Here is a 15,293-nt window from a genome sequence, read left to right on the forward strand (position 1 = left end):
TACTGCTGCACTGCAGGATCCCAGGCACTGCATTTCAGAACGGAGCAAAACTATAACCCTCTATTTCTACTTAGCCCAGACGTGGGCAGCAAAGAAACCACCCGCAGCTGGGTGCAGAGCCCTGGGCAGTAACAGTGTTTTCCAGATGTGCACTACCGTAGCTACCTATCCATGTGTGATACTGTGAACCTTTTTAATTTTTTAATCATATATTTATTTCTTTTATCTTTGCACAGAGACAGCACAAATGTGCTTTTTTAAACATTTTTTTTTCTTTTTTTTTTCCTTTGGTTGTCATGTGTTTGTGCATCAGAAAGGAGAGGGAGATGTCACTGGAGAATTGGTAAGAGCACATTGCTGGGGAAGGCAGGGGCCGGAGTGGCTTCACTGAGGCAGCAGCTGGGTCTGACCAGCTGATGGAGTCAGGAGTTTGGAGGCTGTCCAGACTCTGCCACGGTTTTGCCCAGTGAGCTAAGGCAAGTCACTTAACCACTCTGTGCCTCGGTTTCCCCTGTGCTAATGGGTGTGCAGAACCCACTTCTGTTTGAAGCACTGAAACCCCGGGATGAAAGGTGCTATGTAAATGCAGTGTATTAAAGGCCACTGAACAGAGCTGCTCCCAGCTTCCAGCGGTCCGAAGCATCCATGCTGGTTTTCTTGGATCCAGAGATCCCAAGTGACTCCTCCTGGTCTGTATCCCTGTGCGAGGGAAGCAAACAACTCCTGGCAACAGTGAGGCGGTCACCTCTCTCGCCGCGGGCACCTCTGCTCTCCTCCAGACGTGATGGTTCCTGCCTTCACCACCTGCTGTGCTGCTGCTCAGCCCTCCCGCTGCGCTTCGAGTCCAGGCTTCGTCCGACGGCTGCCGCACTGCCCGCTGTGGGCACAGGGGCACGGACAGAGGAGAGCTGTGCAGCCCAGGGGACCCTGCTCTGTACCCCAGGGGAGCCACTGTGCACCTCGCATGCTCATTGGTGTGTCCAGCTGCCCAGGACTGGGGATCACAAATATCGGGTTCCCACCTCTCCACTGTACCTCAGGGCAGCCAGGGAGGTGCTTGCATGGCTGCACATGCTGGAGGCAGACACAGAAGCCTGCCTTTGCCACCTGATGGTGCCAGGCTGTGCTGTGTTCACAGACTGTTGGACAGACAGCTGGGTGACTGGGATGTTGCCTGTGGGAACATCTGCTATGGGCAATCGCTGCTTCGGGTGTCTTGAGTTTGCTTCTAGAGGGCTGCAGGCTTGAGGATTTGGTGTCATGGAGTAGTCTTCAGACTAGGCTCATCCATCTTTCAGGAGGAAATGCACCACAGCATTGTCTTGAACTTCAGCAATCCCATCCTTGTCTCCCAGAGAGAAGAAAGGAAACCCTTTAGAGCAGGGGGAACCCAGGTGTTAATTCCTGTGCTTTTTGGGCCTCACATGTGAAAGGGTCAAAATCTTTGTTCTCATTACAATCTTCAGAATGTCCTTGTGATTCCTTGCAGAGAAGTGGGGAAGTGCTCATTCACCCCAGTCTCTCTTCACAGCAGCACTCAGGATGGGTTAACTCAGGTCTCGGCAAGTAACTGAGCTAGTGGGAAGCTCTTCCCCTCTGCAATGTGCTGTTAGGATCTTTGGTGAGGATCATCATGAATTCTCTTGCCTAGTACAAAATCCAGACTCCCTAATCCCCCCACCTGCAGATGCTGAAGGCTGGGATGTGTGCTGCTCTCGAGTACGGGCTGGGGATCTTGCAAGCTGCTGCTATTAGATTTATTCATGTATTTACCAAATAATCTATGAAAAAATCTTTCCAGAAGCTCCCCTTTGGCTACTTGACAGCCCCTTCACTCAGATGGTGTCATTGCTCCATGATAGCCCCCAGCAGTAGGCAGGGAGCCCACCCAGGCTCCACAGGCTGCGGTTGGCAGAGCTGCAGGGAGGTCAGGGGTTGGGTGGAGGAGTGCAGTTCCTGCAGACCCACCTGCCCCTGGGCTGGAAGCAAGGGGCTTGAGAAGGCTCAGGATTCAGCCTTTGGGGTTTTTCCTCCCAGAAATGTGATACTGTGTGCAGAGAGGCCAGAGGGAGCCACATCCTTTATGCATCCTCAGATGTTGCTCTTGAGTGCTGTGCTGGAGGAACTTGGGAGGTGGGCTCAGGACAGAGGCTTGTTCAGAGAGGCTGCTGGGTTTAGCGTTGTCAGGGCTTCCCAGCCAGCTGAAACCAAGCATCTTGTTTAAGGTAGTTTAAGCATCACTAATAGAGACTTTTTATTTCTTCCCCTCATTTTGGAGGTCTCTAAAGCTGCTTAGTTTCTGTGCAGGGAGCATCTGAGCCCCACCTTCATGGAGTATCTCAGTGAAGGAACTTTGCAAGCTGGAGCTGTACCTGGGTCCCAAGAGATGTGGGGAAATCCAGACCCTCTGCAGCATGTTCATTCCAAGCACTGTCTTTCCTCAGGTGTTTGGGCTTTCTGAGACAATATCAATTCTGTAATGCTGAAACTTTTGGAGTGAGGAGGTCTGGAATGGAGGGTTGGTCATGTGAGAGGACCTAGAGCAACTTTATCAACATGGGACAGGAGGAACTTCCATTGGGGAGATTCTGAAACAGAAACTGCCCCTTCCCAGGCTGACACATGCTCCTTGCTGTGTGTCATCTGCTGTCCAGTTAGCTCTGAGCTGTAGAAGCTCAGCAAGCTCAGCTCTGAGCTTGCTGTTTTCCCTTGGATGCTAAAAGGACCTTGGAGTTTAAACCTTGCTCTTAGCCCCCACATCTGCACTGTGATGCAGCCTGAGGGCATCAAGGAGCTCTGGAGCGTTTCCCAAATGCTGTCAGTGTTGCCTTTGCAGGACGTGCAGAGCCTGAGGGCAGGGCTGGATCTTCCCACAGGAAAACACAACAGCCCTTTTCTGGGGAAGAGAACCACCTCCTGTCCTCCATCTGAATGTGCCTGCAGCTGCACTTCCAGCTCACCTGAGACACCAGTAGTTGTCTCTGTCAGCGACCCCAGCAGCTCACTGGCAGTGCTCTCCAGATGTAGCCCCCAGGCTCTCCATCACCGAAAGGAGGCAGAGCAGCCCTGCCAGCTAGCCAGTTCCCACCTAGCTGTTAGCTACTGCTTCCCTTTGTCTTCATCATCCCAGCTAGGACCCTCGGTCCTGCAGTATGTGGGGTATTGTCTGTTGCTGAGGCTGGTGGTGAGTTTTTGGCTTGGGCTCTTGCCATATTGCAGGTGGCTGCAGTGTGAGTTTGGGAGGAGAAAATTGGCATCTCTTGCCACTTGCCATCAAGCTCCTGTAGGCAGGCGTGCCTAGGGCAGAGGCAAGGAACAAATCCAGCAGCTGATGTAGAGAGGGATACAGCTTTTGACTGCTCGTGGCTCTGTGGTGAGCAGCTGGGGCCACATGAGCTGTTCCAGTGCAGCCAGAGCACTCGCAGATCCTGCTGGGAGTGACACAGGCACAGCGGCAGTGGCAGGGCCTCCGTCACCTATTTCCAGCCACTGCTGTGCTCCAGCTCTTCCAAAACAGGACCTGGATTGCGTCGATGTCTACATTAGACCCCAGTATGTTCTCTCGGATGTTCATATCCCACTCATTGCCGTGTCCGCTCTGTGCGTGCACCGTGTAACGAATGTGTGGAAGTGGGGGGCACAGGGGGCTGGTGGCCGTGATGTCAAGCCAGGGTTGTTCTCATGTTTCTCTATTTTTTGGGGGGGGAGGGGAGGTGCTGGAGTGGTGGTCGGGATTCAATAATGAGCTTGTCTTTTTTTTTTTTTCTGTTGTTCTGGGGTTTTTTTTCCCCTCCCGCTTCGGGGAGCCCTTGTTCCAGAGAGCTGTAATTGCCGCTGTGTGTCCGGCTCTGTGATAAAGCATTCTGTGTCTGTACCGTGTCTGTCCTGCCCTGCTCCTTCCTGCGCCCAGCCCCTCTTCTAGGGGTACAAAAACGAGGAAAGGGGGAGAGAGGGTGAGGACGACGACAAACGCCGGTGGTGGGACTACCGCGATCCAACCCCTGGGCCCTTGATCCCACTCCCGGGGCCGCCTCCCGATAGGGCGTCATAGCGGAACTGCCCCGGCCCTGCCGTCCCCCAGTACGGAGCCGCCCCAGACGCCACCGCGTGGATCGAGGGTGGCCAGGTGCGGCGCGCTCGGGATCGGGATGGGGATCAGAGCAGGCGGCCGGGCGGGCGGCCCTGCGCGCCGGGCGCTGTCGGAGGCCCCCGGGGCGGAGCCGGGGCCGCAGCCGCTTCCGCAGCCGGGGCCCATGGGCTCGGGGTCGCGCAGCCCGGCCCGGCGGCCGCGGTCTCGGTCTTGCTCGCCACGGAGGGAACGCGGTCGGGAGCGCTCCGGGAGCCAGGAGAAGCGGCGGCGGCGGCGCAGCCGGAGCGGAGGACGCCGCCGGGAGCCGAGCTCGGGGTGAGCCAGGACGGGGCCGCGGAGCGTCTGAGAGGACCCGGGGCCGGTGGAGTGGAGAGCCGGGCTTCCGTGTGCCAAGGCCCGGGGAAAGGCCGGCCCAGCTGTGGCTGGCAGCTCGGGAAAGCCAAGCGAGGCCCTTCTGGCCGCCACCGTGGCTCGGCCGGGGTGACGCCAGGGCCCGTTCCGGTGCCATAGTGAGGCATCTGGGGCGGCCGCCGACGCAGGCAGGGACCAGGAGAGGCTTGAAGAGGCCCAGGCGGATGGGCGGGCTGAAAAGCGCTCTCCATGACACGAAACTCACCCGGTCAGGGGGTTTGGGGTGACGTGGGTGGTACAGGGAGCAGGCGCCGCCATGAAAGAGCCGCTGAGCTCTCTGGGCTGTGCTGCTTGGGCTCGGCTCGGTTCTTGCCACATCTGCAGCAGGGAAATGTGTTCTCCCTTCCGGGGCATTTGCTGCCTGACATGCAGCCAGTCACCCTCTCCCACCTGAAACACAACGTTTTTCCCCATTCCAGCTATAACTCTGGCGATGAGAGACAGAAGTGGACGAAAAAGAAAAGTAAAACCAGGAACCAACACTGCAGAAGCCAGAAGAAGCACTGCTCGCGGTCCCGAGGTCATTGCTCTGACTCCAGCTCAGAGCATGAGCGAGGCAGGAGGAGAACTTGGAGCAGAGAGCGGCAGAGGAAGAGAGATGGCTCCAAGTCTTCTGTGTCCTCCATCAGCTCTCCCTCCCCACCACACTCCCAGGGCAGGGATGAGACAGGGCAGCAGCTGAACCTCCAGGAGCGCTTGAGGCTGAAGGAGGAGAAGAAGAAGCAGGCAGCACTTATGAAAGCTTTGGAGACACCTGAGGAGAAACGGGCTCGCCGGCTGGCCAAGAAGGAAGCCAAGGAGAGGAAGAAGAGGGAGAAGATGGGGTGGGGAGAGGAGTACATGGGTTATACCAACACTGACAATCCCTTTGGGGACAACAACCTGCTGGGCACCTTCATCTGGAGCAAAGTGAGCTCTCCCACACACCTCTACGTTATAGGAAGCTGCTTGAATTAGGTCATGCCCCTGTGGCCACCATAGAACAGGGCAAAGGAGCATGGGGCTCCTGGGGGAATCTGCTTGAAGAGGGAATCTCTGTAACGCTGAAAGACTAAAAACAACCACCTTAGAGCAAAGCACTTATCTGGGGCAGCATCTGGGTGTTTCTGGAAAGTTCAGTGGAGTTTTTACCTCCTTTGTCCTGAAGAGCAAGATCTGTAGCCAAGGATGTGGGATGAGAAGCTGGGACAGGATGCAGGAGAGGGACCTAGGCCTCCTGGGATCCACAGACTAAATGCTGGGCAGTGTTTGTTGGCATCTTAGCACTCCACAGGTCAGACAGCCTCCCTAGGCTGAGTCTGAGTGTCACTGAAGTACTTCGGGAGTAGGATCTGAGGGATTTGGGGACCTTCGGCAGGATCAGAGCTCAATGGAACAGCAGAAGCAGGTGGATTGGGTGGCATTTACTGGCTGGTGTGGGACTGTAGAGGTCACTGGGTTTCACAGCTTCCCTTGGCTGTTCTATTTCAGGCACTGGAAAAGAAAGGCATCAGCCATCTGGATGAGAGGGACCTGAAGGAGAGGAACAAGCGAATCCAGGAGGACAATCGCCTGGAGCTGCAGAAGGTAGGATCAGATGTGCCCTCCCGCTATCTGACAGAGAATCCTGCGGACAGTCCAGTTCTCCCAGTCACTCACCAGTTACTCACCTGGAAGTTTCCTTGCTCTTCGGACTGGAGGTGCCCATAAGCTGTAGGATGCAGGATCCCAGGGACTACAGTGTATTGTCTTCTGCTATTCCAACAAAAGTTAGGAAACTTCTTTTCCAGGACTGAGTCCAGCTCAGGAGGTACTAAGAATCACAGAATCAACTAGGCTGGAAAAGACCTCAGAGATCATCAAGTCCAACCTATTATCTAATACTTAACACCTCCTGACAACTAAACCATGGCTCCAAGTGCCACATTCGGTCTTTACATCCAGTCTTTTTTTGAACACCTCCAGGGATGGTGACTCCAGCACCTCCCTGGGCAGTACATTCCACTGGCCAATTACTCTTTCTGTGAAGAACTTTTTCCTCACCACGAGCCTAAATTTCCCAAAGAAGGACAAGTGCCAGATCATGGCACTGAGGCACTCTGTTGTGCCTGTGTCCCCTGTCCTCCAACGGGATGGCAGTGAGCAGCATGCAGCCCAGCACCACTGGCCCTCACTGGCTCCCCTTCCCCATGGCTCCTGACACCTTGGGAGCCTTGGGCCAATGGCAGGACCCAAGGCAGCTTGGTGAGCAGGGTCGTGGCCACATCCTTCAAGAAGCGTCCTGTATGAGTGCCCCATCCACAGTGGCCTCATGTCTTCCTCCACCCCGGGCAGGTGAAGCAGCTGCGCCTGGAGCGGGAGCGGGAGAAGGCGATGCGTGAGCAAGAGCTGGAGATGCTGCAGCGGGAGAAAGAGGCAGAGCACTTCAAAACCTGGGAGGAGCAGGAAGACAACTTCCACCTGCAGCAGGCCAAGCTGCGGTAGGTGTGTGGCTTCACAGGGCTGGGCCCAGCAGGGAGCAGAGAACGGTGGGCACCATTCAGTGTCCCTCTCCTCTTGTCCAGGTCCAAGATCCGCATTCGGGATGGGAGGGCAAAGCCTATTGACCTGCTGGCAAAGTACATCAGTGCAGAGGACGACGACCTGGCTGTGGAGATGCATGAGCCCTATACCTTCCTGAACGGCCTGACCGTTTCTGACATGGAGGATCTGGTGGAAGACATCCAGGTACCAGCTCTGCTGCACCTGGGGCTGGCTGAGGGGCAGCAGCTCAGTGCTTCCACCCCTCAGATCTGCTTCTCCAGCTGTGGTGCAGAGCAACTGCTTGATGTCATGCTTGTCTCTTGCTTGCAGGTTTACATGGAGCTTGAGCAAGGGAAGAATGTGGATTTCTGGAGGGACATGACCATCATCACAGAGGATGAGATAGCCAAACTCCGCAAGCTGGAGGCCTCTGGGAAAGGAGGACCAGGTGAATGGGAGGGGAGAGCCAGGTGTGGGTGTCAAGGAGAGTGTGAGCAGTGGGAAGAGCAGAGTATAGGGTCTCTCATGTGTGCTTGGGCTCAAAGGGGTTCTCTAGGATGCTTTGGAGGGAGGCTGTGGGTCTGGTAGCCATCCTCTGCTGGGCGAGGGCCCACCAAGCGCTGAGGCCGACTGGCTGCCCCTTGTCCATGCAGGGGAGCGCCGGGACGGCGTGAATGCCTCCGTCAGCTCCGATGTTCAGTCCGTGTTCAAGGGCAAGACCTACAACCAGCTGCAGGTGCTGTACCAGGGCATCGAGAGCAAGATCCGGGCAGGAGGACCCAACCTCGACATTGGGTACTGGGAGAGCCTCCTGCAGCAGCTGAAGGCTTACATGGCTCGAGCCAGGTGAGCAACCTCTGCCCCTGGCCAGGGCGCTGGAAAGAGGCAGCACAGACTCTGCCGTGAGAAGAGCTGGGGAGATACAGACCTGAAGTTGCTGGTGAAGGGGTTGTAAATGTTTTCTGAGGTGTTTGGCCCTTCTGAGGGGAGAGAAGGGCTGGGCACTCAGTGCCTGCTTGAGTGGTGAAGTTTACAGTGGGTTCTCCAAGAGGGAACCAAAACAGAGAGTTAATCAGCTCAAAACCATGCAGAACCCAGCAGACTCTACCCAGTATGGTGGGCATCATAGCTCTGGGCAGTGTGGACATGAGGTAGCTCTGCTGGCTGGGGCCTGGCAGCTCATCCCTTTTGCAGGCTGCGGGAGCGGCACCAGGATGTGTTGCGCCAGAAGCTGTACAAGCTGAAGCAGGAGCAGGGTGTGGAGAGTGAACCACTCTTCCCCATTGTCAAGCAGGAGCCAGCCTCCCCCAGTGACAGGTATGCAGCCCTTCCCTTGGGCAGCACAGCCAGCTGGGCCCCTTCATGGGAAAAGATGCTGCCTTGTCCTCTCCCACCTTGCAGGCAGAGCTCACATGAGCAGAGAGCAAGGCTACAACCCCCATCCCAGTCCTCCCTTCGCTCTTCCTTGCAGGCTGGATCCAGAGGAGAGCATCGTGGTACAGCCAGGGCCGTCCTCGGAGCCAGAGGCTGAGCAGGACACAGAGGTCAAAGAAGAGGCAGAGGGGGAAGCTGTACTGATGGAGGAGGACCTGATCCAGCAGAGCCTGGATGACTATGATGCAGGGAAATACAGCCCCCGGCTGCTGGGCCCGAACGAGCTACCCTTTGATGCCCACGTACTGGAGGCTGAGGAGGACACACATCGGCTGCTCCTTCTGCGCCAGCAGCTGCAGGTCACAGGTAGGAGTCCCATGGGCTCCTGCAAACCTCACAGACTGGCATGGGAACCGTGCTTCAGGGTGCAGGGCTGGAGGGGGATACTGCCCTTGGCTAGATCTGAAGCACACATCCAGACCTGGCCTGGCAGAGGGATGCCCCCAGGCAGCGCAGGCTGCCGTGGCCCAGATAAAAGCAGGGAGCTGGGGCTCAGGCTGATGATATTCCCTCTGGATTGGCTGTGGTAGCTCCTTCTCTGCTCCCAACCTCACCACCAAGCTGTTGGGGGTGCAGACAACTGGGAAGAGGGTTTGTGATGAGTTTTCCAGCGCAGCTCCCCCTAGATCTGCAGGGCAGCATGCACACATCCAGCTCTGCATTGCCTGCCCAGCGTCTGCCGCTCCTTCCCTCTGCAGCACCCCCACAGCCTGGGGGGGCCTGGCTGGCACTGCAGGATATGGGCATCAGCTCTTCTCTCTACAGGTGACGCCACTGAGAGCGCCGATGACATCTTCTTCCGCAAGGCCAAGGAGGGCATGGGCGCAGACGAGGCACAGTTCAGCGTGGAGCTGCCGCTGACAGGCAAAGCCTACCTGTGGGCTGACAAGTACCGGCCACGCAAGCCACGCTTTTTCAACCGCGTGCACACCGGCTTCGAGTGGAACAAGTACAACCAGACGCACTACGACTTTGACAACCCTCCCCCCAAGATCGTGCAGGGCTACAAGTTCAACATCTTCTACCCCGACCTCATTGACAAGCGCTCCACGCCAGAGTACTTCCTGGAGGCCTGCCAGGACAACAAGGACTTCGCCATCCTGCGCTTCCATGCTGGGCCGCCCTACGAGGACATTGCCTTCAAGATTGTCAACCGCGAGTGGGAGTACTCCCACCGCCATGGCTTCCGCTGCCAGTTTGCCAACGGCATCTTCCAGCTCTGGTTCCACTTCAAGCGCTACCGTTACCGGAGATGAGGGCCTGCCCTATGCCTCTGCGACTGTGGCACCAGCAGTGTGCAGGGGCAACCTGTCCCCTGTCACAGACACTGTCCCATGGGCATTCCCTACGTGTGGCCTGGCACAGAGCCTGCTCCTGAGGGTGTTTTCTGTCCCTGCTTTTATCCTGAGGGACCCTGAGATTTTGGTGCAAATAAATAGGGATTGTTTAATCCATGGGATCCTGTACATGGGCACCTCATTCCACTTGGTACCATGAAGCTCTCCTGCGTGTCATCACCAGCTAGTACCACAGCAGGGGCTCCTCTGGGGGATGGGTAGTGCTCAGGAGCTATCCTCAGCCCTGTGCCTCTGGGATCTGTCACCTCATTCTCACATACTATCAACCCTCTTACAGCCCTGTGCACTCCCCTTGCCCATGTCAGTGCACTCCCACACACTCCCATCACTGGTGCCAGACCTGTCCAGCCTAGACTCCCCAGCTGGAGTCATGCCATGCTTTGGTCCACAAGGGTAGCCCTGCCCCAGTGCTCCTGCTGCTGCAGATCTCAACAAGGTACTCCCAAGGATCTGGCTTCCCCAGCCTGGGAGCATCACCACCTTCCTTGACACTGGCTGTGGAAGGGAAGGGTTCAGTGGCTATGAGGTGTCTGCCTCCATCAAGGAGGAGGAGAAGGGGTTAGATACTTCCTTACCGGGGAAAATCCAATTCCCATGGCCTTCAGTCCTTCCTACCCTGTGCCTAAGAGGCTCTTGCTGCACTCTCCACTTACTGCTGAGGTGGAGGTCCCCAGGGGCTTCAAGTGACTCTCCACAGATTTTGGGAACCTTGGAGAGCATATTAGAGCTGAGCTGGGACTCCCTGGTGTTGGCCCTTCCAAGTGCTGGCCATGGGGCACAGCTCTATCTGTGTGTCCCTGCTCTCTGCTGAGGAAGGCAGGAGGAGCCTGGGTAAAGCTGGTGGTGCAGCTGCCATAAAACCTCCATCTTGGACATGAAATAAGGCAGCAAAGTTGTTTCCTCACCGCAGGCCTTGCTGCATCCTGCCCCTGAGCAGAGGGGCTTGGGGGCTGCACAGGTTCCCCAGTACTGGGGCAAAGCCAGCCCTGCTGAGTGGGGGCTCCGTGGCCTCAGAGGCTGCCCCGTGGCTCAGGAGGGTCACTCTGTCCTGCTGCTCTCAGTGCTGCTGGCAGGGTCCTGCCCTGCAAGCGCTGTGGGAGCAGATGCTCAGAAGGCTCCCACTCCTGCCACTGCCACCCACATGTGCTGGGCCTCATCCTGTCTGGGGACAGGAGACCCAAACTGCCTTGCCCTGCATGTGGGTGCCCTCTCCCCATCCTGCCAGACATGGTGGGGGCTGGCAGCAGTGCCAGGACACATTCCCCAGCTTTTTCTTCCTGTGAGCTATTTAAAGCCCTTGGTGCAGGGGGACTTCAGGCTTGAACTCAGCACAGGAAGCAGTGAAGGCCCAGCCAGGGATGGCTTTAGAGCAAATAGAATAAAACCAAACAGCCTCCTGAAACTGCTCAGCTTCCTGGCACAGCCCACACAGCCCACAGCTCCTCTGCCTACAGGAGGACTCTCACAAAAACACCCTCAGTCTGGACAGTCCGCATCCTGTCCTGTGCACTGCCTTCTGCACCCCTGACTGAACTCTGGAGGGAGCCCAGAGCAGGAGTGAGAGCCTGAACCCTGGGAGCTGCTGCAGCCAGGTACTCGCCACAGCCAGTTCTGGGGCTGGCTCCAGATGAAGCCCAGGGTAGTGTTCTCTAGCCCTGGCTGCTCATTGTGCTCTTCTCCACACCTGCCCTATGTGTTAGGGTACCTGGTTATGTTCCTCTGCCTCATGGTTTGGCACAATGCAGCCCTGGGCTGAGTTTGGAAAACACAGCTCTTTTCCAGTCCCTGAGGCAATGCCAGCAGCTCAGTTCATGCCAGGGTGGTAGCAGGTTGGAGCCTTTGGCATTCCATTCCCATATCCTCTGTGAGCGCAGCTGTGCCATGTACCAGCAGGGTGGGAGGGTCAGCAGCACAACCAAGCAGCATCCAAGCATGGCAGCCAGGTGCTGAGCATGGTTCTTGTGGTGGGGTCACTCCAGCTCCTGGCACATTCCCCCCACCATGGACAACCACATTCTGGCTCCAGCTGTCACCCTCCTAGACTTTTACTGTGACTGCTTCACACCAAGGGTCTGAGGGACAACATGTGCAACCCAGCACTGCCAAGGTGGTGGCAGAAAAACCTCCTGCTCAGGCCTCACCACCAACACACCCCAGTCTTGATGGGGTGCTGGGTGCACAGGGTCACTGTGTGCCCCCATGAGCTCAGATGCTCCCAGTGCTTCAGGGCTGGATGGAGGCACAAGTGTCAGGGACGAGCTCTGCCCTTCCTGGATAAGCATGGAGGGCAGCAGTGAAGTCCATCGTCTCCCCTGCTGTGGCTCCACACCTCAGCAGGACAAGGCCTGGGGATGTGCCACCCTGGCAAGCCTGGCTGGCCACAGCTTTGGGCAGTGTATTGACATAGTGAGCTCCAAGCAAGTCAGCCTGGGAAAGCCCAGCATGTGAAAACCCCTAGGCTACATCCCACAGGGGTAGGCTGTAGGGAGCACCCAGGGAAGCTGCCAGGGGACACCTGCCCATGCCATCCTGCACCTTGGCCCTCTTTCCAGAAGCCACTGCCTCCCCCAGTTCCCTGGCCTCGGGACCCACTGCACGGGATGGCAGGGACATCCCTTTCCAGGCTGGAAGACAAGGCCAACTGCGGTGCCAGCCGAGCAGAGCTGTGCCGATGCGGGTCGTGCTGGGATGGAGGCAGCACAGGACTGAACCCCCGCTCAGGACGCAGGAATCCGGCTCGGGTAAACAAATGAGTAACGCGGATAAGAGCCAGGCCCCGCTAAATATAGCCGGGACAGCCGGGGGTCGGGGTGGCTCACTGTTCTCACAGCCCCGCGGGGATAGGTGAGGCCTGGGCATGCTGCCCCTTGCCCCACCGCGCCTTGCTGTTGCCTTCGAGGCCACTTCGGGCCAGCGGGGCTCTGGGCGCCGGCACGGGGGACTCAGCGCCGGGGGATGCTGCTGGGGGTTCGGGGGCGCAGCCCTGGTGCGGCCGGCACCAGGCGGCGACGTGGGCGACGGGGATCGGGACGGGGGAAAACAGCGCGGGACTGGATCCAGACCTGGGCTGGGGGCTGTGGGGCGGGGCCGGGGGTGCTGCGAGCCCGCCCTTCCCCCACGCCCTCCTGCGGGGCCGGGCTGAGCCGGGCTGAGCTGAGGCGTCCCGAGCCGAGCCGTGCCCAGCTGAGCCGTATCCAGCCAAACCGAACCGTGCCCAGCCGAGTCGTGCCCAGCTGAGCCGGGTTCAGCCGCGCCGGGCGGGGTCCCGCCGGCAGCGAGGTAGGGTAGGGCCGGGGTCGGCATGCGGAGGGAGGCGTTGGCGGAGGGGCCGGGAGAGGCATGGCCGATTGGGTTGGAAGGAGTAGCCCCGGAGAACTGCGAAGGACAAAGAGGTCACAAGGCTGGGACGGAAGGACAGAGAGGCCAGCACTGGTACGGACGAACAGAGGCTGGACCGGAGGGACTGCGCGGGGCGGCGGGGACTGGGCAGGAGAGGCACGGTGTGGTGAGGCAGCCCGCTTTGCACAGAAACCTGAAGAACCGCTGCGTTCCGAGGCGGGTAAAGCGGTGATCCCACGGGAACGGGACGTGATGCCCCCGCTCCCCACCTCGCTGTCTACCCACCAAGCTGGGTGTCCGGGGAAGGCACGTCCCCGTCGCTTCCCGACTCCAGGATTTACTGTCGGGGCTTTCCTCCGCTGAGGCAGATCCTGCCCATCCGAGCAGGGGACATGGAGTCGCGGGGGGGCTACGCTGACAGGAAGGGCTGGGAAAGGGCCGGCAACCGAACCGCCGGGGGGCAGCTGAGCCGGGGAGACAGTTGGTGGTGGCAGGGACAGCTGTGCCAAACAGCTTCCCATGGTACCACCTGCACAAGGGGCATCAGGCTGGAAAGACAATTGGGACACTGCAGAGAAAGTGCTGGACAAGGCAGGGCTGACCCCGGAGAAGTCCAGCAAGCACAGAGTTGGGACTGGACACACGAGGGACAAATGAAACCACCCTCTGCCCAGCCACCCTGCAGCCAAGCACCACATCCTGGGTAGCAGAGCCGAGGGGCCATGTGGTCTGTGGTGAGGAGTTGCCTATGCCCGGTTTGGGATCGTTTTGTAGCGATGTGGTGCCCCACTGCCCAACAAACCTCCCTTTCCAGTCCCGTCTCCCCCCTCACCTCCCACACACACTCCAGCCTGATCCTGCCAGCCCCGTGCCCAACTCTGCCCGAGGAAGCCGGGGAAGCAACGGACTGGGCAGGAGCTGCGCTGATAAGGAGCAGCCGCCTGCACTCCCCATTAGCCTCTTGCCTTTCCCTTGCTAACCTCGGATGTGGCCAGAGCAGGAAGCGGTGCCTGGCAGGGCCCGGCCAGCCCACGGTGCATCTGCGGCGTCACGCTGACCCAGGGGCTCACGCAGCGCCAAGAGCCCCATTAGCTCCCGCACCAGCACCCGCCACTGCTGCCAGCACCACTCAGCCTCCAGCAGCACATTTTGAAGCTAGCTCCCCTCTCTGACAGGATTTTACCCCTCAGCCAGACCCTTGCTCCTGCAGAATCTTCCTGGGAGGAGGTTTTGCCAGATCTGTTAACCTCAAAGCCAAGTGGGGTTGGCTTAGGGTGTCTCCTCCACAGGACCTGGCATCCCCATCTGCATCTGGCCACCCATGATGGGGAGAAGATGGTGCATTAGGGGGCCCCTACCCCACGTGAATCCCTTCTGTGGGTGCCTCTGCTTTGCTCTGGCACAGCTCACTCAGTACTAAATGGGCTCCCTTAATATTTGTTTCCCTTAAAGTACTGCATGGTCCAGGCTGGCAGAGAGACAGCTCCATGTAGGGTGGCACCCAGCTGCTGGGCCCTTGAGCCTGAGCCACCATTGCAGATGGTGCTGGCGCAGAAGTCCCCGGTGTTCCCAGCACTACTGGCAGCAAGCAGCGAGTGAGGGTCCAGGTCATGGTTACACTGGGGAAGGAAGGATGTGGATGATGGTGGAGTTTGGAGTGTGCAGCATGGTGCTGCTGGGTCTGCTGCATCCTTGCCCAGCCATGGTGCCACTGTGGAAGATCCCCTCTCTGGATATTTGGGGATGGGAGCCAGATCCTGCTGCACTGAGCCAGTCAGGGGCCAAGGGCTGAGTCCCCGGGTGATGGGAGCAGCAGGAAGGCTGTGATATGTGGGTGTCTGATTCCCAGCCACACTGCAGCAGGTGCAGGGAACACCCTAGGGCAAGGAGGGGACATACAAATACACTCTCGCTTAGGGGGCAGTGCCCCAGGAGTATGGGGCAGGCATGTGGCAGGGGACAGCCAGAGCAGGACTTCCAAGCCATGGCATCACTGTGGGGGAAGTGTTTATGGAATTTGCCACCACCCTGGAAGGTGAATCCCAGGGAACATGGGACCCTGACCATCACACCAAGGCCTGACTGCATTTCTCAAGGGGGCCAATGCCTTTGGAGCTGCAGCTGTGATCCGTTAGGGACTAGAGAAAACAAACAGCAGC

General features: G+C 58.3%; 1 protein-coding gene across 1 annotated transcript; it reads left to right on the forward strand.

Annotated features, from left to right (window-relative positions):
* Window positions 1-4,148: 4,148 nt before the first annotated feature.
* On the forward strand, window positions 4,149-9,864 carry CACTIN (cactin, spliceosome C complex subunit). The gene is made up of 10 exons (XM_054396042.1): window positions 4,149-4,405; window positions 4,921-5,410; window positions 5,972-6,067; window positions 6,815-6,960; window positions 7,045-7,207; window positions 7,334-7,451; window positions 7,657-7,849; window positions 8,198-8,320; window positions 8,475-8,743; window positions 9,203-9,864. The coding sequence occupies exons 1-10, from the start codon at window positions 4,149-4,151 to the stop codon at window positions 9,691-9,693; spliced, it is 2,346 nt and encodes a 781-aa protein (XP_054252017.1). The 3' UTR covers window positions 9,694-9,864.
* The last annotated feature ends 5,429 nt before the right edge of the window (window positions 9,865-15,293 follow it).

This window comes from Indicator indicator, chromosome 36, assembly GCF_027791375.1.
Source record: "Indicator indicator isolate 239-I01 chromosome 36, UM_Iind_1.1, whole genome shotgun sequence".
Lineage (NCBI taxonomy): Eukaryota > Metazoa > Chordata > Aves > Piciformes > Indicatoridae > Indicator > Indicator indicator.

What these genes read in the sequence shown, in the direction of transcription:
- CACTIN (XM_054396042.1), top strand. Translation starts at nt 4,149, where the DNA reads ATGGGGATCAGAGCAGGCGGCCGGGCGGGCGGCCCTGCGCGCCGGGCG. An exon ending in CGCCGGGAGCCGAGCTCGGG is followed by an intron (nt 4,406 to 4,920) that starts GTGAGCCAGGAC and finishes TCCCCATTCCAG; the next exon opens with CTATAACTCTGGCGATGAGA. An exon ending in ATCGCCTGGAGCTGCAGAAG is followed by an intron (nt 6,068 to 6,814) that starts GTAGGATCAGAT and finishes CACCCCGGGCAG; the next exon opens with GTGAAGCAGCTGCGCCTGGA.